The sequence below is a fragment of the Brienomyrus brachyistius genome, chromosome 23 (assembly GCF_023856365.1).
Source record: "Brienomyrus brachyistius isolate T26 chromosome 23, BBRACH_0.4, whole genome shotgun sequence".
Taxonomy (NCBI): Eukaryota; Metazoa; Chordata; class Actinopteri; order Osteoglossiformes; family Mormyridae; genus Brienomyrus; species Brienomyrus brachyistius.
The window spans coordinates 21,035,716-21,060,856 of NC_064555.1; the positions used below are offsets into that span (position 1 = coordinate 21,035,716).

The window sequence follows — 25,141 nt, forward strand, 5'->3', positions numbered from 1 at the left end:
AATTGACTTTATTATTCTAGCATCACGGCAGCAGGTTTCTGCTCATTTGGAGTTACTCTTGTCACCAGAACTGTATGTCTACTTGAAGTAGTAAAAAAAAGAGGCACTGCAGCACAAGGAGTCTGCATGTCTGACTAGACATGCTCAGCTTTGTGGATACTCGGATTTTGTTGCTGCTTGCAGTAACTTCATACCTAGGATCATGCCAGTGTAAGTCTGAAATGTGCTTTTGTGTTACGAAGGATTTCAGGGTTTTGTGATGTAACTCTGAGGGATCTGTCTGCGCATAAGCTTGTGTTGATTCTGGGGGACTTGATTGAAAATGTCCAGGACAACTCTGGTTCTGAGGTCTTCCTGTCGCAGCCCGTATAAAAAAAACAGATGGATTCACGTTTTTCACGGATTTTTCATTTGTTCAGAGGATACAAGTTCCTGTAAATATTGATACCTTTGAAATGAGAGACGGGACGTTGAATAACAAATCCTGGTTTTGAGTGTTAAGAACAGTGGAAATGTTAGGATGAAAAGTTTAGGTCTAATGACATTTCTTCCAAGCGATTAAAAGTTTTGGGCGTTGTACCCCTTGCCTGCAGCCCGAAGGGGATGCTTTTTATTATACCGTTACTGAGAAGTGCCCCCTGGTGGCAGCTTCACTAAGAAGTAAATTTAGCAAATTAAACCTTAGGCTAATAAATCAGAGTAACTTTATCGTTACATATATCTTTATAAATGTAGCATACATACATTTACGATATATTTTCTTAGAATCCCTTAAAATGTGTTTTAGTACTATTCTTGTTTGTGTTCTTAATTATATTTAGGACTAAACGTGTAGAAGTAGAATTGGCATAAGACAATTGGCTAGCAATAGATCTGACGTGTCCTTTTAAAATTATTTTAGAATTATTACATTTATAACAACTTATATAACAACTCAAGGTGATTTGAATTGTTTTAATAGCGCCACCTGGTGGCTAAATAGGAATATCGTATAAATGCCACCTCACCGTCTCTTTTAACTCTTCAAAGCACTTGCTTAGCCTACTTTCCACATTATGTAATATTCATTGTTATGAATTTTAGAAATTGATATAAAGCTTATTGTATAAAATGTATGAATGTCGTTTTTTTCTCTTTTTTATCATTTTGGTGATTTATTCATTTTGGTGGTTTTCCTCCAAACAATTATAGGTAGCATAACCGTAATATTATGGGATATGTCTAAATACGGTGGTGACCTAACCATAGATCCAAGCACAGTATCCCTGGCCTGTTATTAAGTGTTAGCCGGAGGATGTGATGTCTTTTCTTTTTAAAGAGAGTGAGTAGCGCTAGACGCTGATTAACCTCTGTGAAGATGTTGTTTAGTGTTTAATTGTACTTGGCGGCTCCACAAAGATCCATGAAATTTCCTTACCACTATTTCAAGCCTTGGATTTGCGCAGATGCTGCTCACTCCTGGAGTCTTTCTGAAGTCCCGAATTAACCCTCGCAGACCCAGAGTTTAAACCTCTAAACTGAAAACAGACAAAGGAGTTAACAGGGCAGGCCTAGACACAAATAGTCTTCTTTTGATTTTCTAAGCCGTGCTGAATAATAGCAAGAAGCCGCACGCCGAGTCATGTTCACGGGACAATGAGCTGAATCCTGGCAGCGAGGATGCCGAGATGTTGACGTCTATGACAGCCAGCTGTCTCTGCCATTAATCATTCCTCTGATTCCTTGCTCCTGTAACTTGTCTAGCTTAACACATTTTGACAGCAATATAGATATTATTGAATAGAACAGCTGGCAACCTGGAGGTTAAGAATACAGATTACCAAGCTGACGCATCAAATCCCAGAGGGCAGAGAGCATCTGCCAAACACCTAATGACTCGTTTTTGCAACTGGTCTAGTTATGTTTATATACAGCTAGTGTGTGGAAACTAACCAGGAAATGAGTCACATGAGTCAGTTTTGTCTTAATGCATTTTTTATTGAAAATGTTATGTTATAGCTTTTAAATAATGAAAATAAGCATAATGTTGTAACTGACTTTGTGCATTTCATTTCTATCAGTGTTATGTCACATATTAAATGACATTTTCCCTTCTCTTCTCTCCTCACATTCATTTTCACAGTGAGACGGGTTAGTACATCAGAGATCATTTTACTTATGAGAATATCATGGCTGAAATGCATTTACCTTTGCTCACGTCTGTCCTTTTGGAATCAGTCCATTGTGATATTCAGTGGCCGATTCTTGCAATCTCAGCAATGAAAGCACTGAAGAAGAAGAAAATTCTGGCCAGCTGCCTTTCTTGCCATGTAGGAGAAAAGCAAATGCTGATTGGCTACAGCGAGTGTCAGTAAACTGAAGTACCACCCACTGATCGTGTCCCTGAGGGTGGGACCAGGCATTTTGAAAAGAATACACCGGACCTTCTAATATGAAATGCCTTGATGGAGATTGCAGAAAACTGTTTATTTGAATATCACAAAAGACTAGTAACAAATTGCAGCTTATAAAGGGGCAAGATACATTTCTGCATGGTTAAGCGACGCATTGCTGCATATGAGTTTTCTAGATTCAGCCACATACGTATTACCCGGGGGTCTCTGACTCTGGTCCTGGGGGGCTACCGTCCAGGAGGTTTTCTATCCTAACTGGTTTCTGATGAGCCACACCTGCTCTCAGGTGAATATCAGGAACAGGTGTGGCTCATCAGAAGCCAAGTGGGACAGAAACCCTACTGGACGGTAGCCCTCCAGGACCGGAGTTGGAGACTCCTGGTGTAACCTATATATCATGCCCCTTGAGGTGTATTTCTGTAATTATATTTGCTTTGGCCTGTACCTGCATATGGCTATAAATACCCAGAGTTTTATTCTGTGCAATGCGATTAATGCATGCATGCTTTTTTGGGTACAAACAGGCTTGCATGGTGAAAGGCGTACATTGCATGTGACAATGGTAAATAACAAGCCAGCATATTCCGTTACATAAGAAATGGGCAAATTAAAACAAGTCACAGTTGTTTCTTTGCCTTTCCTAATAGGATGGATTGATGGTGAGCATTTCTTATGTACAACACAATATGTGAAATATGGCTTGAAAGATAGTAAATATCGTTATGGTGTTGGGGGTATATCATGCGGCCCAAACTAGTATTATGATTGGATATTCCATTTTACCTCCAGTAACTCTAAATCTGAAAGATTTTATGTTTACTGTTGAGGGTAGGATAGCCGCAATATATGAAGTAAATTATGTTGATTAAATGCAGTTCAATTCAAATGAGCAACAGGATGCTACTGAATTTTAACGCATTGGCTGCAGCATGCTAGCATTTAGTCTCTGAACCACAATATGGATTTCATACATTTTTGTTCTTTCTTCTTTATGTGCCATAATGTTCTCTTTTTAATCTAATTATGTATAATTATCCTCTGCAGGGTCCCCGTGGGGACAAAGGTCCTGTAGGTGACAGGGTAAGCATGCAAAAGCCCATTTGCACAATCGCATTACAAGCGAATGAATCATAGCTTGGAATTGTGTCCTTAGTTGATCTCAGCCTGGGGGAAATGTACTCGATTAGGCGTAGCTTAGTCGCGTTTTGTGAGACCTGCAGTGCTATTGGCAGTAACTTAGTAAATGCCTGTGAAATACAGTCCCAGAAAGGACATAAACACACTTAGATTGAGATGATCTTTTCAAGGTTCTAAACAAAAATTGGTTCCACGCCATTGCCTTAACACTGAGCTCTGTCTTTCAAGCTGAGCTTTATAATTGGCTAATTATGTAGCTGAGAACTCGAGTATGTTACGGTTCTTACTTCTGTAGAGTACTGCATTATACTTTTTTGTTCAATAAATCATTGGATTTGCGGATGTGTATTGCCTCAAAATATGCTATAAAAAATATTTATTAGCATATAGAGCAGACTATGGCGATGGATGTTGGTCGCTAAATTCACCACAATGTTTATTTCAGAAAGGAGCTTTAATCACAGGCCTAAAGCAGAAGGAGTTCTGATCATATTGCCTTGGATGTTCTTAAGGTCATTGCTTGTGCACTTCTGCCGTTTAGGGTCCTCAAGGCCCAAATGGAAAAGATGGCAGACCCGGAGATGCTGGCCCTGCTGGCCCCCCTGGCCTCCCTGGCCCCCCCGGCCTAGGCGGAGTGAGTATTTGCAATATGGAGCTTTTACATACAAAAAGGCGTCAAGTGTCTGGATGTAGTCTGCAAAATAAGTAACATATTGTACCGTCCAAAAGAGAATCCCAAGAGCGACCTCTCTGTTTTACCTTTGCTTTTCATCATGTTTAATATGATTATTGTACAAAACAAAACAAAAAATTGTGGGCATGATAAAGAGTTGAGACTCATCCAAGCCTCTGCTGTATCAATAGGGATAATTGTTATTAATTGCTCTAATTTGGACTGTTGCCTATTTTGTGTTTACACTGTAAACCCCTTTGATAGTCATGACAGCTTCTTGACAGCTAGCACTGCGCTGACCTTTATGAACTGGAAGTAGAATTGCTTTTGGCAAGGTCATCACATCCGGTTCACTGTTATTGCCTTTTCCTGTCCTCCATAAGTTCCAGGCCCATCATAATTTGTGACGTGAAGTTTTAGCTGTTTACATCAGCAGTACAATCCTTCCTAAAACTTGGTGCTAGTATATTAATAGGTTTAGGATTGAAACCCAAGTTATGAATGAACCAAACAGGTGGATTTCCTCAGCAAACCATCCAGACACCAACATTATATTATGTCATGACATTACAACTGCGTTTTGTGGGCAGGATCACTGGAGGGCCAGAGCTTATTCCAGGTAGCACAGGGTGCAGTGCAACCTACTCAGCCACCGTAACACTGACTCTAGTCCTGTACTTATTATTCCGACCATTTTATTTCTGTCTTTAACCCATCATCTAATTCGGGGACTGTGTTTGTAGGGTCGTAGGTCTGAAGGTTAATGTGATTTTTTTTTTTCAAAAACATTTTTAAAGCGATTTATAAAAAGTAATATTTTCATAAAGTTGTGCTTCTGTAACATAGGATGTTGATGGGTGCAGAATAACCAAATAAGAATAAATGTCCCTAATGTAGCTATTATGTGACATTATTACTTTTGCAATATGCATATTAATTACATTACTATTATAATTCACACAATTCAGTAATTGCCAAACACATAGGCCCTGGAGGGATGTGGGGGGGAGTGTACCCCGCAATATTTAATTTGGGTTTATTCACCCCCCCCAATAAATAGACATTTGTATTAAAATGATCAAATTGTGTTCCTCCCCCAATATCATATTCCCTCCTACACCATTGGTAGTAGCTGTTATAGACAATTATATGTAGTTGAGATGCAAAGCCATATCAGCTGAACCAACAAGTAAATATATTTGTGTAAAGTTAATTTGAGCTCTGTGATCGGCTTTAAGTATAAGTATTTCTACATAATCCTCCATGCTGGCTAGACTTTTGACCGTAGTGTCAGACAGAATACTGGAAAACGTCATTTAGCAAAGCAAAGTAGTTCTTTGAAGTATGTGACTCGATTTAACAGCAATCAGTAGTCAGGCCGTGGTCATGTGTTAAAATGTGCACTAAATGCATCTGAATAAGGACATCTGCTGATAATCTCCTTCTTTTACAGAACTTCGCTGCTCAGTATGATGCATCAAAAGCGGCTGATCCAGGTCCTGGAGCTCCGGTGAGGTCACACTCAGATAACCTGCTCAGATAACAGTCAGATAACTCGCTTCGGCGGTATTCTTCGTCTTCTTGGCCAACCATCATTTACAATGAGTGAACATTTAAAAGCCCAATTACTAAATACATTTCACTCTGTACTTAAAGCCTTTCATGTTTCTCTTGCAATACTGTAATAAACAAATCACTGCACTATTAGTACTTTATATACATCATAATAACTATGTGTTTGTGTCCAAATCCATATTTAATACTGGTTTGAGAAGTGTCCATCAGCATGCCTTGTAACTGGTATCAACAGGGCCCATCAGGACCAAGAGGTCCATCTGGACCCCCTGGTCAATCTGTGAGTATATAAATATTTTATTTGAACTTTCAGATACAGTTCAAAAGTCTTTACTTAAGCGACATATTTCTCTATGCAATTGTACATACATGTGCTCTCTTCTTTGAAAGGGATCCCAAGGTTTGCAAGGACATGCCGGTGAACCTGGAGAACCAGGCCAGACAGTAAGAGAGACGTTTCCTTCCCTCCTGTTCCCCGGCGTCTCACTCAGCAACCCAGTGAACCCGATAACTGACCTCGGTCTTCTCTCCCTTTCAAGGGCCCCGTTGGTCCCCGAGGGCCCGCAGGACCCCCAGGCAAATCTGGAGAGGATGTAAGTTGACCTTCAGCTATTACCTTTAAAAAACAAAACAGTTGTGTTGTTACTGAAATTCTTTTAGCTGTGACCAGTTCCATGATTTTTAACCCTTTTGCAGGTAATTGTGATAATGAGTGGATGTAGATCAGGGGTCTCCAACTCCGGTCCAGACTACCGTCCAGTAGCTTTTCTATCCTACCTGGCTTCTGATGAGCCACACTTGTGCTCAGGTAAATACCAGGAACAGGTGTGGCTCATCAGTGGGACAGAAAACCTACTGGATAATAGCTCTCCAGGACCGGAGTTGGAGACCCCTGATGTATATAAAGATATTCATCTCTTCAAGTGCTTCCCAACCTGCTCCTCAGGGACCCACAGATGGTCCACATTTTTGCTCCCTCCCAACTCCCTGCCAGGGAGCCCACAATTTTGCTCAAAATGTGGACTGCCTGCGGGCCCCCAAGGACCAGATTGGGGGGCACTGATCTGTCCAGTCAGGCAGCTTCTTCTGATGAGGATCATGGCTGATTACGGCAAAGTGAATCTCATGGCATCATTCTCTTCTTTTAGGGTAACAATGGCAGACCTGGCAAGCCTGGAGACAGAGGAACTCTTGGTGCTCAGGTAACATGCTCCTTCAAACGATGGCACTCATTGTGTGCAACAATAACACAATCTTATTGTTATTTCTTAGATTTGCAGTTTGTAAGGATTGTGTATCTCCATTTTAATTATATTTTTGATTACCATTGTAAAAGGTGTTCGAAAGTACAGTGTGCATTCATATGTAAAATTCTTCGTGGAAATCTTTCAGAGACTTTTACATTTTATCTTTTAGGTAAAAGTCATAAGACGTTTCAATCAGGATATCAATATTTAAAAAGCGAAGTTATGGGGCTGAAATATTAATTGGTCTATCAGTAGATAACTAATACTGAAGGTTGTCAGTTACTTGATGTTAAGACATTGTAAGGTTCTACATGCCCGTGATGGGACGAGCATCTCACTCTCTTCTCTGTTTCCCACCAAGGGTGCTCGTGGTTTCCCTGGTACCCCTGGCCTTCCTGGAATGAAGGGACACAGAGTAAGTATTGTGATTAATTAATGGATTCTGAATAATGAGGTTCCACTATCCCGAAGCAGGTGACCATTGGGGTCCTCAGGTCACATGACAGCTGTGATAGTGAATGAGCGGTGTAGCTGAAAATAGCTTCAAGGGAATGAAGCAGTTTGAATGAACCATGCATCCAGCCATCTTTTATCCACTTATCCAGATCAGGGCCTGGTTAGGGGACTTGAATTTTGTCCCTGACTCCACAGGGCTCAAGGCTGGGGGGCACCTTAGATGGGATAGCAGTCGATTGAACCAGCGAAACTGAAAATGCATGTGTGCGTTAACATTTGACAGGTGCTAAGCAGCCTCATGTCAAAGGAAGCAATCAATCAAATCCTTTATCTGTGCTATAATACGAAGCTCTCTATTGGGCAAGCAGAATAGCAATTGGCGCACAGAATTCAGGATGTTTTTAGTGTTGAATCACTTTAGCAGAAAAACAAAAGCTGTCCATGATTTCCATGCCTGGAATTATTTTGATGAAAAGAGCAGCACATGCTTCTGATGACCCAGACCTATAACTCAGTCTTTCTCCCCAGGGCTACCCTGGTCTTGATGGACGCAAGGGGGAGAATGGTGTTGCAGGTGCTAAGGTGAGGTCATACCCAGGATGCCCCAACTACAAGGCAGAGAAAAGAAAAAGCCTGCCTCAGCTCACTGTGGATGGAGTACAACGTTAAAATGCTTGTTTTATTCTCAACCTTTTAATAATAGGTTCTTATATCATGAATGAAAGGGTCTTATATCAAATTTATAACCAAATTCTGCTTTAAACATTGATATACTGATAAAATTGCCTCTAGACTACTCAAAATACTGTTACTGCTTTGTCACAGGGTGAAACTGGTGCTCATGGTGCAAACGGTACTCCAGGACAGATGGTAAGTTATTTAACATTCTAAATATTTCTGCCTTAGTTTGGCGCCAAGATGGCTTCCCATTACACAATGAATGCAGCTGCATATGGCCATATAATACATGGGCATCCTTTTAAGTGCAGATAATGTTATAATACTATGAATGTGCGTGAGTTTTGCTGGTCGCTGACTTGCGGTGTGTCTTTGCTCAGGGTTCCCGTGGTCTCCCCGGTGAGAGAGGCCGTGTTGGCCCAGCTGGTCCCGCTGGTGCTCGCGGTGCTGATGGTAACACTGGTCCTGCCGGTCCTGCCGTGAGTATCGCTGCTGTTAGACACCATCACATGACGATTAAAATAAAAACAACAGTGGAGACAATTTCTGGAGTAAATTAAAATAACCCATAGATTTTTTTTCATAGCCTTTTTTACTGTAATCCGATTGTTAGGGACAACATGTTGCATCACAGCATAATATTTAAAGATGACATCATGATTAATGTTAAAAGTTCCATGGTCTGGTATGAATGTTGTTGATGATGTTGTTGTATTTTGCGCAGGGTCCTCTGGGATCGGCGGGTCCTCCAGGATTCCCAGGTGCTCCTGGCCCCAAGGTCAGCATCCCCGTGACCATTACCGATTTGAAAACATCAAAATCAAAAGGAGAAAATGCCTACATACATAAAGTCAGCTGGTCATACGCTCTTGATCAGTGTTTCCAAACCGGGTCTTCAGGGACCCTCAGTCGGTCCATGTTTTTGCTCCCTCCCAGCTCCATGTCAGACAGTCTACCTCCTGGTAGGCAAAATTGCAAAAACATGGACTATCTGGGGGTCCCCAAAGCCCGGGTTGGTAAACACTGCTCTAGTTTAATGGATTTAGGTGAACGGTGCCTCTATACTCTATAAAACAATAGGATAAACCTAATAATTGATTGTTTCCTTTTAGTACTATTGTAAATATTAGCTTCTGAATAATGAAGTGCGACTCTGATAATAATAAAGCCCGTCTCATGTCCACTAGGGAGAGATTGGGCCTGTTGGACCCACAGGTCCAAGTGGAGCTCAAGGCCAAAGAGGTGAGCCAGGTTCCAATGGCGCTGTCGGCCCTGTCGGTCCTCCTGTAAGTATCCAACATCGCAGCAGGTATACATTAATTTCCCATCATAGGAATTAAAAATGTTCATATTTTTATGAACATTGCTGTCTTTCTTTCATTTTTAGGGAAACCCCGGTAACAACGGTCTGAATGGTGCCAAGGGTGCCGCTGTGAGTATTATGTCTGTAAAACCAATATTTTTCCCCTTTTTTGGTGAAAATTCTATCCTGTCTCAGTTTTCCTTAGTTTTTATGTTTCCCTGCTAAAAATGTACGAGCTTCCCCAGAATTCCTTCAGTGGAGGGACCGAAATTAATGTAATTGGTTGTAGGTCAGTAAACCTAGCACAAACTTCAAACCTACAGCAAGACATTAACCTTAGGTTTAGGAGAGGTGTGCATAAAATATCACCATTCAAATACTTAATAGGTCATTTATCTGTGAAGAAAAGAGACTAAAAAGAATTTATATACTGAAACAATATTTCATGATCATTATTATTTTATTGTTATTTAAATTATTGTAAGTTTTCTGAATGGTGGAGTGAACAGGTGTTGGTAAAGGTTTGGTTCCTGCCTTCACTAGGGTTCTCCTGAATAGGTGTTGGTAAAGGTTTGGTTCCTGCCTTCACTAGGGTTCTCCTGAATAGGTGTTGGTAAAGGTTTGGTTCCTGCCTTCACTAGGGTTCTCCTGAATAGGTGTTGGTAAAGGTTTGGTTCCTGCCTTCACTAGGGTTCTCCTGAATAGGTGTTGGTAAAGGTTTGGTTCCTGCCTTCACCAGGGTTCTCCTGAATAGGTGTTGGTAAAGGTTTGGTTCCTGCCTTCACTAGGGTTCTCCTGAATAGGTGTTGGTAAAGGTTTGGTTCCTGTCTTCACTAGGGTGCTCCTGGCATTTCTGGTGCCCCCGGATTCCCTGGCCCAAGAGGAGGACCAGGCCCACAAGGTCCTTCTGGTGCCGCTGGGCTCAGAGGCCTCACTGTAAGTAGATGAAGAACATGCCAAATGTCTTTCATGCTTCTGTGAGATTTATGAGACATATTTCCATGAACATAGATTATATTTGTCCTTTTAATGATCCTCAGTCAGCCTTTATTCTTATTTTCTGTGCAATGACTGCTAATATCTAATATCAGAGCCCAAATATTACTTAGCAGCCTCAGGAACATTAGATGTTGGAATAAACCAATTTTGGCATCATTTAGACAAGCAATGTGACATGCTGAAAACTCACAGATCCTCTTTGAGTGTTTGGACGATTCGCCCGTAACTTTTCTGCTTTTCCATGCAGGGAGATCCTGGCCCTGCTGGGATAAAGGGAGAGGCTGGTGTCAAGGGTGAGACTGTAAGTGCTTAGTTTCTCTGCCTTTGCTTATGGATGCAACCCCATCGACCAACTGTCATGGCTAAAATGAGCCCCCTGCTTCCCATACAGGGCTCTGCTGGTCTCCAAGGTAGTCCTGGCCCGGCTGGCGAGGAGGGCAAGAGAGGTCCCACTGGCGAGCCCGGGCCTTCGGGTGTTTCCGGAGAGCGTGGCGAGAGAGTGAGTGTGAAGCTTAGATGGAACATCAGAAAATCGGCTGCAGATAAATTGTTATTAATTACCATGGCCGTAGCTAAGATACATTGATGAGAAGTGACTCAAATACAGGCAGTCCTTGGGTTAAGAACGTTTGACTTATAGACAGATGGCCATAAAGTCTATTACATGAGAAATTCTGGTTAAATACGATGGCTTGCGATAATGGACCCACGCACTGCTTGGTGATGCTTGTCAAAACATTGCACGGCTTCAGTGCTTCGTCAGCTCGAGGTTCAAGACAGTACTGTTTGTAGTTACTTATTTAATTACCGTATAATTATTATTATGTGCTGTATTTTTCTGACATACCCGCTAATTCAGCTTAAAGACACACTTAGGGAAAGGATTTCATTCCTAACTTAGGGTTCTCCTGTAATGACTGACTTAATATGATATATAAGCTGAGAACTGTAATCACACAGATGTTCTAGGTGAAGCAGGCACCGCAATCCATGAACTGACCAAGCACTGCGGTTTGGTACGCTAGGCTGAGGGACCTGATTGGACCCATGAACTGTTTTTCTTTCTGCAGGGTGTTTCTGGGGTCCGTGGTGGTCCTGGTGCTGAGGGCAGAGCTGGACCCATGGTAAGATGCTGAGAACATGTAAATTGTTTCATAGAGTCCTAGTTAAACTGCAATCCCTGAAGGGTTTGATGTCAAGAGGCTTCAGCTCCATTGCCTACATGTAACGTGACAAGAAAATAAGATATTGCAGCAAGTTGGTAAATTTGGATTATTCTGTATTAGTAGAATCATATTTGCCTACAGGAGGTGGAAATGTAAGTGACATTCTGTAGATCAGGCACGCGGCGCGGTTTGACGGTCCTTCTCTCCTCCAGGGAATGCCTGGAAGCCGCGGCCCAACCGGCGGCCCTGGCGCCCGCGGTCCCCCCGGTGATGCTGGTCGCGCTGGCGAGCCTGGCCTCGTAGGCCCAAGAGTGAGTACCAGCCTTTGACTTTTATAGGACACATATATTATCCGGTGTGTTGATTTCTGCTAATGGGAATGATCCTTTTAATGTTTATTCTAAAAATGTGCCCAAATTTAAATGCTGCTCTCTCATCAGGGTCTTCCTGGCAGTCCGGGAAGCGGCGGTCCCCCTGGAAAGGAGGGTCCTTCTGTAAGTGTCCCCACATTTTGGCACCACGGCTTTCAGCATGAGAAATGAACCTATAGCAATGCACCAGAGCTGTAACTCTCTGACCAGGGTTGCTTTGTGTCCTCGGATATAGGGGGCTCCTGGTCTGGATGGCCGCACTGGCCCCCCCGGCCCCTCTGGACCCAGAGGACAGCCTGGTAACATCGGATTCCCTGGACCTAAGGGCCCCTCCGTAAGTACAAGCTTGTGACACATTACAGTCACGAACTCACCCATAAAACAACGATTATAAACATATCGGAATGATGACAGATATGATTTTTTTTTTTAACCATATTATTTTCCCACATATACGTCATTTGTGAATCATCGTATTAATTAATTCTGAAGACTAGTTCTAAAGCAACACATATACTGTAGATTCCGAGATGCTGCTTATGTTTTGCGGTTCTCATAGTTACCGCCGATGCCTTTTTATCTCCTCTTTAGGGCGAACCCGGCAAACCTGGGGACAAGGGATCTGTTGGCCCAACTGGTTTAAGAGTAGGTACCTTCATTTGTGTAGCACATGCACGTCCTATGACATCAAAAGCAGATGGAAAATTTCTAAATATTGACAAAATAATCTACAATTCCTCCTTCTCTCTCTGTTCAGGGTCCTCCTGGTCCTGACGGTAACAATGGTGCTGCTGGTCTACCCGGACCTAATGTAAGTACTAACACCAGAACCGCCGTGTCTCTCACAGACAGCAATTAAACTGAAAGGAAAATAGCTTTTTGGTTCCTGACACACTTGTTCCTTTGCAGGGTAATGCTGGTGAGAAAGGAGAACAGGGTCCTTCTGGTGCTCCGGGGTTCCAGGTTAGTTTGAGCACACAGCATACAAACAGCATCTAAAGCAGAGGTCCGCAATCAGCAACACAAAGTAAATGTCCTCTGAATCCGGAAAAAATAGTCGACCGGGTGTAATGATCCCCAATGATTTAATTTTCCAACTGGGGTAGGGGGGGTCGATCATGCTTTTGGATGTGGATCGGAGATCCCCGGTTGGTGATCGACAGTGAAGAGTAATTCTACTTCGTGAAGCACAGGATGACTGTTAACCATTGTTATATTATCACCCGTTTTGCACTATTAAGTGATGGATTCGTGCATTTTGTTGCCAGATAATTCAGTTTATTCTGCATTCCTAGGGTCTCCCTGGACCTGCAGGACCAGTTGGTGAAGCTGGCAAACCTGGTGACCGAGTGAGTGATCCTCAGAACACAATAATCAGACACCCCCTCCCAAACCGAAATGTCCAAAAATGTTATGTTTTAGTAGTTAGTTTCCCAACCTCATGGTGGCAGACAGTACAGATAAATACCATCAGTGCTATATGAGTAAGAAAAATATAAGTGAGACCTCTATTTAATCTTAACTCTTTCACATGAAAAAACAGCAACACCAATAGCTTGGTTCTCTGTTTAGGGCATTCCCGGTGACTCCGGACTTCCCGGACCTGCCGGCCCAAGGGTAAGTCATCTTTCGTCATCTTTCATTTTATCTCTCAATGACTCCTTTTGATTATTTTGTACTCTACAAATAAATTTACTTGGTTTTTGTAGGAAATGTAACACATGTAAGCCCTATAATCAGCAGCATAGCTTTGGAGCCGAGCGTAACATGGAATCCTAGAATTTATACAGCCACTGTAGTCTGACAGTACATTTTTTTTTTTGATAGTTTTCCTGCACACCTCTCAATCAATTACATAAGATATCTGGAATGCTGTAAATCGTTGATTCAGCAAAGTAGGAAGGAACATGCATCAAAATATAGCTCGTGTAAAGCCTAATTTTTAAGTGCCACCCCATTTCATCCTAGGGAGAGCGTGGTACTCCTGGCCCTGCAGGTGCATCTGGTCCTCAGGGTCCCATGGGAATCCGTGGACCCTCTGGAACTCCTGGACCTGATGGAACTAAGGTAAAAACCATTAACATCCAGCAGTATGTACTTGTAATATACACTATACTATACTATACTATACTATTGTTCTGTACAGTGCTGTACTACACTGTACAATACTATATTACAATATATACAGCATATAAAATAATAGATATTATAAAAAAACTCTTTCATTTAAAGAAACCTGTATAATATTACAAATTTCATAGAGTCCATTTAAAAAGGCCTATATTTTTTGCTTTTTTGCAATATTGGGATTTTGCCCCTTAGGGTGAGCCTGGAGCTGTTGGACCTGCCGGCCCTGCCGGTCACCAGGGGCCCTCTGGCATGCCCGGTGAGCGTGGTACGGGTGGTACTCCTGGACCCAAAGGCGAGAAGGTATGAAAACTCCAACCAAAGAGCACAGATGACCTTTAGTCTGCAAGTGGTAATCAGTGTAGAGCATTAATCATGCAATTTCAACTGTTAAACTAATTTAACTCACCTGTCCATAGCCACAAAGACAGCATGTGATCAGTTTTAGATGTAGCTGGTTGTCGCAAATAATGCACACAGGCTGAATTTCTTTGCCCTGTGTTTAGGGTGAGACTGGACACAGAGGTCCCGATGGTAACATGGGCAGAGATGGTGCTCGCGTAAGTATTTCTGTTCTCAGATTGCATTCTTCTTCTATTATTATTATTACTATTATAATTTTTTTATTATTATTATTACTCATTGTAGCAGTAGTATTAATGAAATTTTGTGTTTTATTCCATAGGGTGGTCCTGGACCCAGCGGACCCCCCGGGCCTGCTGGTGCTAACGGTGACAAGGTAACTTAGTATAATGTGCATAATAAATTTTCTGGAAAATTAGACGATATTTAACAAGCGTTTATATATATATATATATATATATATATATATATATATATATATATATATATATATATATATATATATATATATATATATATAATTATCCCAGCAAAGCCTGAGAGAAAATGCAGAGAAAACCCAATATATTCCAGTCTAGCCTCTGCTAGCAGCATTTATTGGATTCCCTTCAGTTTAAAAACCATACCAACATTCTTCAAATGCGTTTCATGTCTAGGGAGAGTAAACCTGTATTGGGATTCTATTATAGTTGTATTTTTGTAGCAGAAATGCCAGATAAGAAAGATGAGTACAGATCTGGGGTGAGTCCACGTGGGTGTATTGAAGCAGCACCAGTCTCAATAAAATGGGTCTGGAAATTAGCCAACAGTGTCCTCCCAACTGGTGCCTTTGAAAAGGAGTCTGTGTAGTTTACTGTACATGGTGTCCAATCAAGGAAAGGCTTAATAGCTATTAATTACACAAAATTAGTAATTTTCCAGCCCTGTGTCTTTGACATTAAAGCACAGTTCTTCACTGCAACATCAGAAACACACAGTGGCATTTTGTACTCGGAACTATTTTATCAGCACCAGAATCTCTGCTCGCAAATGTGAACACGTCTATTCCCTTTAACCGCAACCCTTACTACCATTACATTGTTACTGTGCCATAGCGCGCAGGTGCCCAGATTCCAGCTCATCAACATGACAAATGACTCTGTTGGCTGTGATGTCTCTGATCACAGAAGAAGGAGAAAAGCGCTTGAATCTTGTGTCATCCCAGTAAAACATCCCTCCTTTTTCAGGGTGAGACTGGTTCCTCTGGTCCTTCTGGTCCCTCTGGTGTCCGTGGTCCTTCTGTAAGTATCCTGATCCGTCGCAGTTTTGTATCGCAGTGTATTAAACTGAAGTCGATTTAGCTGGTGATTCTTCGGTGTATGTGAGCCAGTGGTTTTTATGGCGTACGGCATTCATCATAAGACGTACTGCATGCATCACAGATGCACAGTCTCAGTGCAGTGTATTGAAAACTATGGAACCATTTCTACATTTTGTTTTGTTACACCTGACAGACACTGAATTAAAAATATATGTACTACCTAAACGTAAATACTGTAAATACATTAACTCTGCAAATTCTTCGCCAAATTAGACAGCGGTTGTATCTGTGGACAGAAGTTTCCCAGTCATACTGCAGATTTCATTTCCAAAGCTACTCAGCTGGGCCGTTCCATATTACTTTTTAAACCGTCGGTAGTTTGAGATTTGTGTTGTGCGTCATAGTTCTGCTGTAGCATGAATCTGAACCTCTAAACATAGCTTTCTTACCGAGTGCAAGAAATGGTGCTGCAGGAGGCTGTAAGTGGTCCCGCCCACATTGCCGTTAATGGCCTCAGATTCCTGCTGACACAGTGTCACCATACCAGGACACTTTAGATGAAAGTACTTCGTTGAAATGTGGCTGCTTTTGGTTTGCACCAATTACAGAGTGTTGCTTTCAGCGCCGAAGAGCTCAAAACGTTAATTTCTACAAGCCATGAAATCTTTTCTGTTTGTCTGGAACTCTGCCAGATAGCTTTTCGATTTTGCTGAAGCTCCTTGGCTTTGGCAATATTTACATCCCGTGCTTATATATTCTACTTGTATACTTATATACTTACACACTCAACTCTTTGCCTTCTATTTAACTTATAAAATAATAGTTACTTTGTCTTTGTCACTGGTGTGATATGCAGTTTGACTTATGGGACCTTACAGTGTTAGTGGTAGTAATACTCAGGTCATGCAGAACACAAATGGAAGCCAGATTAAGAACAGTAGACCTTGTTTAGGTTTTCATGTGATCTCTAATCAGAATATACCAGGTCCTGTTTGGGTTTCTAGTACAATGAGTGGGGGTGGGTTACTTTTCAGTTTGTCATAAAAAAAAATCCCAAAAAAAAATTTTTCTTTATTTTTAAACTATAGAGTTGCTTGTGACATGTGACTTTGTGACTGCTTTAGGGGGAGCGTGGTGAGTCAGGCCCTGCTGGGCCCCCCGGACCCGCCGGACCCCCTGTGAGTACATACATCTTGTGCAGTGGTTATATAAATAAAAAAGATTAAAAAGATACCAAAGATGAATTTGACTAGTCTTAGACTAACTGTGGAGGACAACACACTGTGTTAGTAGATCCTAACAGAAACCCTTACCTCCTTGTCAGTGCGTGTTACGTTGTGTAAACCTTCACCTGGATCTAATCTACACGTGGATTTATTTCAGGGTGCTGATGGCCAGACTGGTGCCAAAGGAGAGAAGGGCCCCGCAGGAGCTAAGGGAGATTCTGGGCCCCCTGGTCTTTCTGGTCTTTCTGGGAACTCTGGCCCCCCTGTGAGTTTCCTTGGCGTCATTGAAGACAGACAGTTTTAATCTAGTATTGATTTATAAATCTTCATTCAATTAGAAAGCAGTTATGTTTGAGGATGGCAATACTGATCATTTCCAAAGCTACTTAGCTGGTTCATAGACGACAGCCTTTATATAATATTAATTTATGAATAAAAATGTGCCCTATAACCTGTTTCTCTCATTTTGAAGGGCGCCGCTGGTCCTGGCGGCCCCCCTGGTATCCGTGGTGACGGCGGCCCCCCTGTAAGTATTCTTCCTGAGTAGGGATTTGGCACTGCATCACACATTTATGCGGTGAACTTGCTCTGAATGTGACGTTTCTGTCTCGGAGACAGGGCCTGCCTGGTTTCCCTGGTGCTGCTGGCCGCATGGGAGCTGCCGGACCTGCTGTGAGTATCTGCTTATCTCCCTCATGGTCCTCACCAGTCAACAGGGAACGGAAAGAAACTTCACGCTTAATTAACCTTTTTGTCATGATATACTAAACGAGATGCAAGGACATGAAAGTGCGAAGTCTGCGAAGCCGTCTTACTTGGTGTTAGATTTAGTAGTTTAGTCAATCCAAGGTTTGCTCCTGTCCAGCACCATCCATACTACTTTCACCATTTCACCCTCATAGTTGATGCTTCTCTTTTGCATCTGCAGGGCATCGGTGGTCCACCTGGCCCCTCTGGCTTCCAAGGAAAGGACGGTCCTCGTGGTCCCAGAGGTGATTCTGGCCCTGTTGGACCTCAGGGAGAGTCAGGCATAGTTGGTCCCCTTGGACCTCCTGGAGACAAGGGCTCCCCTGGAGAGACTGGTGCTGCTGTAAGTCTGCCGTCTATGTGTATCCTTCATGGGTGTCGCAAGGGGAGGGATGGGGGTGACACCCCCCGTTTTCTCTGAAACGATTCTAACCCCCCACTTTTCTGTTGGATTACTATGTAATAGTAGGACAAGATGTTTTTAGCATGTCACGGTACAAAGTCACATCGTACACCAATACGTGATGTAATTTACATGCTACTAATGTAACGGAAACGTAGAAATGTAGGAAGCTAAATATGGTCTGGTAATTTTTTTTCAAGGGGAACTCACTCGCCTCCTTCTCCTAGAACCTGAAAAGGTTGACTTGCCCCTGGTTTCCACAGAGAGATTGCAGCTTAAATAACTGCGTCTAACTATCTGAAAAAGGATGGAGAGAGGAAAAAAGTATCTGTAATAAAATAAGCAATTCTTCAAGCCTTCGTTAGTGTCATTACGTTGAAAATATCTGACTCGATTACTCTATGCTGATTTATCTTTTGCAAAGATATACAAGAAGTCTTTCCTTCAGTCATATTGAGAAAGGCCTTCAAAGTGGCAGTCATCTGAAGTAAGTTTCCCGTGTTTGCAGGGTCCACCTGGCGCCGCTGGACTCCAAGGTCCACTTGGACTTCAAGGTTTCATTGGTCTTCCTGGTTCCAGAGGTGACCGCGGTCTTCCTGGTGGTACTGGCGGTTCTGTAAGTGCGTCGATCTACTCATCCACGCTGTCGACAGTGATGGTGGAGGCTCACCTTGATGCTGTCCTTAACTCCAGGACCGTTCTGTTTCACCCAGGGCGAGTCTGGAAAGCTGGGACCCTCAGGAGCCCCCGGTCCCCGTGGTGTTGCCGGAAACATCGGAATGCCTGGCATGACTGGCCCCGCAGGAGAAGCTGGACGTGAGGTCAGTGTGGGCCCTTGAGAATGCCGCTGTTTCTTTATTTATTTTGACCTTATTGTTCTCATGTCTTCTTGCTGACAGTTTATGAAAACCCATGAATATCTGCAGAACTTTTAACAGGAAATAAAAGTCTTATTATAAACCTCATTCGCCTCGCAAGAAATATTGATTATGATCATGCCAATTGTAAAATTAAAATGAACTGCTTACTTCATTCACAGGGTAGCCCTGGCAATGATGGACCTCCTGGCCGTCCTGGTGCTGCTGGCTTCAAGGTACCACTCACTGATTGGCTGTGTGATTTGCTTACCCACTCACTGATTGGCTGTGTGATTTGCTGACTCATCACTATCATTATCAACAAGATGGTTCACTTCAGCATCTGTAAATAAGCTCTGTTTTAAGTATTTACTAGAATTCTACCACATTGATAGGCAAGTAAGAATATTGCCTGTTACTGCTCATTTTCAGGGTGATCGTGGTGAGCCTGGATCTCCTGGTCCTCTTGGAGGTGCTGGTGCTCCAGGACCCAACGGGCCCACTGGTGCAGTGGGTCGTCCTGGAAACCGTGGTGAGACTGTAAGTGTTCTCTATTACTTAACTGTAGAACTTGCAGCGAAGTATTCAAGGACAAATCAGCAGAACTCTGCCCTTCCCATTTATACTAATCAATAAACCAATGGTTCTCTATAGGGTCCTTCAGGTTCTGTTGGTCCAGCTGGTCCTGCTGGTGCAAGAGGTGCTGTTGTAAGTATACACTTTGGCACACGTTTGACCAGCGGGAGTGCAGTTCAAGACACATTGGCCTTCTGGGAGTTTTCATTATCACTTGGTGACAGGTCCTCATGGTTGATGCTTTCTATAGGGCTCTGCTGGTTCTCGTGGTGAGAAGGGTGTTGCTGGAGAGAAGGGTGAAAGAGGTATGAAGGGTCTGCGTGGACATGGTGGACTCCAGGGAATGCCAGGACCCAGTGTAAGTACAGCACACCGTCTCCTAGCATCAATGCAAGAGCACCCAGGAAATACTCAAAAATCTTTGTATATTTAAAGAATTTGAGTATATTCGTCAAAGAAGAATATGTATGCTTGCATAAGATTTTCTCCTGTTCACTAAAACTTTAGGCCAACCAAGGACGTAATACACACGCATACATACTATAGATGTCTGTCTTGCTTCCATTATCAAAACCATTTGCAGTATATTTATATTAAATTGTATGCATGGCCTATTCAGGACTCATTTATTTTCTATTCCTATTGTAAACCTGATTCTTTCATATAGGGTCCTCCTGGTGACCAAGGTTCTGCTGGTCTTGCTGGTCCATCTGGTCCTAGAGTGAGTACCATTCCACAAGCACTTCATATGGGTATATGAGTATACTCTGCATAATGTTGTGCAGAAGAACAACATCTGCAACATCTCCTGCTATCTCCTACCTGACAGGGCCCAGCTGGTCCTCACGGTCCTCCTGGAAAGGATGGAAACAGTGGTCAGCATGGTGCAGCTGGACCTGTGGGCCACCGTGGACCTCCCGGCTTTGTTGGTCCCGCTGTGAGTATGCTCTTCATATCGGTGAACTTCACAATTTCGCCTTACCAGACTTGCCGTAGGCCTGTAAGTGTATTATACAAGAATTGTGTATAATGGATCCAGAGAATTGCAGTAGTATTCATTTCAATGTAGCTATTTAAAATATCTTGGTTTCTACATCATGTAAAAGCTGTATAAAATGACAGCACATGTGTCTGACCCATCATGGTTGTGGTTGATTCCAGGGTCCTCCTGGACCTCCCGGTCCACCTGGCCCCCCTGGTCCATCTGGTGGCGGATATGATGTCTCTGGTGGCTACGACGATTACAGGGCCGACCAGGCTGCTCTCAGGGCAAAGGACTATGAGGTGGACGCCACTATCAAGTCCCTGAACACGCAGATTGACAACCTGCTCACACCTGAGGGCTCCAAGAAGAATCCAGCCCGTACCTGCCGTGACATCAGGCTGAGCCACGCAGACTGGAGCAGCGGTGAGTGCCTGCGCTGCCCAGAAAACAAGCAACGGCTAAACTAACACAGGGAGCTACTGGCTTACACACGCTGGGTTTAATGATGCGGTTTGTCGCCACCTACAGGCTATTACTGGATCGACCCCAACCAGGGCTGCATCATGGATGCCATCAAGGTTTACTGTGACTTCACCACGGGACACACCTGCATCTACCCCAATCCTAGCAGCATTGCCCACAAGAACTGGTACAGGAGCTCTCAGGAGAAGAAGCATGTCTGGTTTGGAGAGACCATCAATGGTGGCACTGAGGTAAGCTTAGAAAATGGGCGTATGACCTTGAAAGAATTATTATTAGCATGCATACATTGATTTAGATGCTTTTCCTAATGTGGACTTTATTAATAGCAATAAAATTCTGTAGAATATAATACAGTATAACAGTGGATCTATTAGCACGTGCTAAAATATTTGAGCTGTCGCTCACCAATGGCATCTTGCCAGTAAGATCCAGTATATCAGCCTGGTGGTGTGTGTAAGCATAACCTCAGACCCCGCGCCTTATTCCCTTCTCAGTTTGGCTACAACGATGACAGCATTAGCCCTCAGACCATGGCCACTCAGCTGGCCTTCATGCGCCTGCTGGCTAACCAGGCCACCCAGAACATCACCTACCACTGCAAGAACAGCATCGCCTACATGGACGCCGAGAATGGCAACCTGAAGAAGGCAGTGCTGCTGCAGGGCTCTAACGACGTGGAGCTGAGGGCCGAGGGCAACAGTCGCTTCACGTTCAGTGTGCTGGAGGACGGGTGCACAGTAAGGGCCTCGCGACGTTCTCCGCCGAGTCGAGCTGGCCCGGGCCGAGCGGCACCGGCAGTTCTGCATGGACTAACATTCACCTTAGATCCGGGCTGAAGTTACAAGACAGAACCTGTTACAGTAACCCTGACAGTCCTATTTAGTCTGTGGTTTGTCTTGGATTATGAACATTTTCTAAAACGGACTCAATCAAGATTAAATCCTTGACCCTAAATATATGTTCTTTACTATTATAGATACTATTTAATCTAATTTACTTCACATTTTTGGTCCGTCTGCTACAGCAGTGGTCTGGATGCCCTCCGAAAAAAATTTATCAAGGCACAAAATTTGCCAAATCGTTACAGGGTTCTCCCGTTATATAATTTCTCAAAAGAAGCATGTGTCGATAAAAAAATGATCTTACAACCCCAGGGGTTATTTGCCGACCCCCTGGGGAGTAGCTTCTCACAGTTTGTGAGCCACAGTGCTACAGTATGCCCTGATTATTCCGTTACAGTAATCACTCCAGTTCGACTCAAGTGGTGTCCTGCGTCTTTTCAAAACACTGGCTTCTTCTTCCCTTGCAGAGACACACAGGCCAGTGGGGCAAGACAGTCATCGAATACAGGACGACGAAACCATCTCGCCTGCCCATCCTCGACATTGCACCTTTGGACATTGGTGGAGCTGATCAAGAATTTGGCTTGGACATTGGCCCAGTCTGTTTCAAATAAATAGACTCATGATAAATTAAAAAAGAGAAAGAAAAAAAAAGAATCTCTGCCCTTTCTGTTTTTATACTGAATGCTGATTTCTTCCGCTCATCCACTTGCTTAAGCTGGGACCTATCGGAGAAGACAATGGACTGAATGGAGCATTGTGCAATGCAAATTAATACAGAGGCCCAAGACACAATGGGAAACACCTTGTTATCGGACGTGTCACCATTTGTAAAAATAACAAAGTGTAATAAAAACCCTGAAAGTATGCATCACTTGTGGTCTTTGTATATCTTCCAAAGAGGAGGTTTAAAACCACAGCTTCCAAAGGTTTAAACTACCTCATGCTTGTATTAAAACCTGATCCACATCCTAATGTTTCAGTCAGGAGGCTTCAAGATCACTCCTGTGTCAAAGGTGCTCAAGTACTTGAAGCAGTAATATGGTGCTATACATGCAACTGCAGAGGAAACCACTTTACTGTATTACTTTGTATTGTCTCGTAGATGGTGTCTTGCTCATTCTCACTGATATGCCCCTGTTAAGCAGGTGGAACGCTCCTCAATCTAATGTTTGTTCGGTTAACCTTTGTCTGGTTTTATTTTCGTTTAATTTTGTTTGCCCCCCCCCCCTTTTTTTCAGTCCCAGTGTTCGTGCTTTCCGCCACGTTTCATCCATTTGAATGAGAGGCCTCTTTCTCAACAGAACAACAAAGTTTATTGTACCTATTTTGTATATGTGAGATGTTTAAATAAATTGTGAAAAGTTCTGAAATAAAGCATGTTCCAATGTTCCAAAACACAACACTAAGCGAGTTAAGTGATTTTATGCTTATGCACGTAGCGATGCTGGATGTGCGAAATTAGCTACAATTATATGTTGACTGTTACTATATTTACATTTAAAGACTAACTCTAAGTGATACCACGAAAGAACATCCTTCTGGTCCTAGAAAGTAAGAGCATACAAATCTGCTTGAACTCTTTATGCACAGTCAATGCTACAAGCCTGTTTTTTAAAAGAGTATCTCAGTTTAAATATTGGGTAAATTCTCTTCAGGTTAGTAATGGTTTTAGTTTGCTTGTCCTATTAAAGTCTAGCCTCCTGCTAGAATTCAAAATTACTTTTTGTGGGTTTCTTTTATCTTTCATTCTTAATTTTCTCATTCCCCTTTTTGGGATATTTTTTTAAATCTATCATTGTTCAATGTTATATACTGTTACAATAAAAAAAAAACAACAAAGAAGGTGACTTGTTTTCCTGGAAAAATATTAAATAGTATCTTCCTGCACACAAACATGTAGATCATTTTGTACAATTTCTTCATAAATAATGTATAATGCATTATAACACAATAGTACATTGAGTATTTACCAATTTTTAGTGTTAATGATTTTTATATAATTAAATAGGTCTGTTAACAGAGAAGTATGTTAAATCTTCTCATACCTCCAGGGCTGGGGATCTAAATCCTGTTCTTTGCGTGTGTGGTCACCCTGATTACTCAGGCAGTCCAAAAACATGCAACCAGGTGAATTCCCCATTCTATGTTTTTATGCCCAGCAATCAACAGCAGCAAAAATGCGTCCAAAATGTAACATGTTAAATGGAAAATCCTTTTTTTGCCAAATATGAGCAGGAATCACATTCATTCTTAAATCAGATTTGAAAATTGCTTAAATACTTCTTCAAGTCCACCAAAGAATCCATAAAGCCATGCTAGATTCTGAGGTTCAGTGTCAAAGCTATTAATTTTAATGTGAAATAGCCTACTTAGCTGTTAAAACATTAAACTATAACCATAAATCATATTTCAGTTGCTGTAACTATTTGCATTATATTTTACATGCCAGAATATATAGAATATAAACTCTGATAAATGTTGATTTTAATGACTTGCATAAATAATATTAGTCTATTTAATTAAATAATTTAATGAAAAAACCTTCTTAAGCCACTCCTCCACTGTAGGATACATCAGCAATCAGAGTACAGAGGACTAAGTAAAGGACTTCATCTTGTGGTGCAGGAAGAACAACCTGCAGCTCATTATCAGTAAGATAAAGGAGTTTGTGATGAAGTTCCTGGCTGTCCAGGAGCCCTGAGAACAGTCCCCATCCGGGGGGAGGGAGTGGAGGTGGTGCAGGGATACAAGTACCAGGGTGTCCGTCTGAACAGCACCTCTGAACTAATGTCCGGTGCTACATTTTTAATAGAATTTAAATCATCCTTTAATTTATTTCCATTCACTTCCTCAATAATCCTTTTTAGGACATTCGGTTTATTCATACCGGGTGCTTTTGAAAAAATATTTGCATTGTTTATTTGTTTGTACTATGTGCGCCTTAATTTGCACTTTGTCTTGTCTTGTACTATATGTTTGTTTGTGTGCACTTTACCTACCTACCTTGCTGTTGTATGTACAATAATTTCCCCTTGAATTCAATAACATTTTATCTTAAACAATATTTGGTCACATATCGCCACCTAGCGGAAATAGTACTCTGTGTATTAAAGTTTTCGAACTATTATATCGACAAATCCAAGACAAAGAAATGGTAATACAGTATGCTGCCTTGCATGCATTGTCTTGTTCTGTTCATTAAATCGATTATCGCAAGATACAAGGTAAATT

At 42.2% G+C, this 25,141-nt stretch overlaps 1 protein-coding gene across 1 annotated transcript; it reads left to right on the plus strand.

Moving 5' to 3' along the window:
- On the plus strand, positions 1-23,310 carry col1a2 (collagen, type I, alpha 2). Its single transcript, XM_048992790.1, has 50 exons — positions 1-210; positions 1,585-1,586; positions 3,438-3,473; positions 4,072-4,164; positions 5,657-5,713; positions 6,014-6,058; positions 6,169-6,222; positions 6,318-6,371; positions 6,927-6,980; positions 7,387-7,440; positions 8,010-8,063; positions 8,307-8,351; positions 8,540-8,638; positions 8,884-8,937; positions 9,347-9,445; positions 9,547-9,591; positions 10,300-10,398; positions 10,709-10,762; positions 10,853-10,960; positions 11,532-11,585; positions 11,840-11,938; positions 12,068-12,121; positions 12,234-12,332; positions 12,590-12,643; positions 12,756-12,809; positions 12,908-12,961; positions 13,294-13,347; positions 13,571-13,615; positions 13,967-14,065; positions 14,321-14,428; positions 14,632-14,685; positions 14,811-14,864; positions 15,715-15,768; positions 16,913-16,966; positions 17,172-17,279; positions 17,487-17,540; positions 17,633-17,686; positions 17,943-18,104; positions 18,673-18,780; positions 18,878-18,985; positions 19,204-19,257; positions 19,454-19,561; positions 19,676-19,729; positions 19,848-19,955; positions 20,265-20,318; positions 20,427-20,534; positions 20,759-21,005; positions 21,111-21,295; positions 21,560-21,802; positions 22,375-23,310. Exons 1-50 carry the CDS (start codon positions 141-143, stop codon positions 22,519-22,521), a joined length of 4,068 nt encoding a protein of 1,355 aa, XP_048848747.1. The 5' UTR covers positions 1-140; the 3' UTR covers positions 22,522-23,310.
- The last annotated feature ends 1,831 nt before the right edge of the window (positions 23,311-25,141 follow it).

What these genes read in the sequence shown, in the direction of transcription:
- col1a2 (XM_048992790.1), top strand. Translation starts at nt 141, where the DNA reads ATGCTCAGCTTTGTGGATACTCGGATTTTGTTGCTGCTTGCAGTAACT. An exon ending in TCGGCCCTGTCGGTCCTCCT is followed by an intron (nt 9,446 to 9,546) that starts GTAAGTATCCAA and finishes TTTCATTTTTAG; the next exon opens with GGAAACCCCGGTAACAACGG. An exon ending in CTGGACCTGATGGAACTAAG is followed by an intron (nt 14,066 to 14,320) that starts GTAAAAACCATT and finishes TTTGCCCCTTAG; the next exon opens with GGTGAGCCTGGAGCTGTTGG.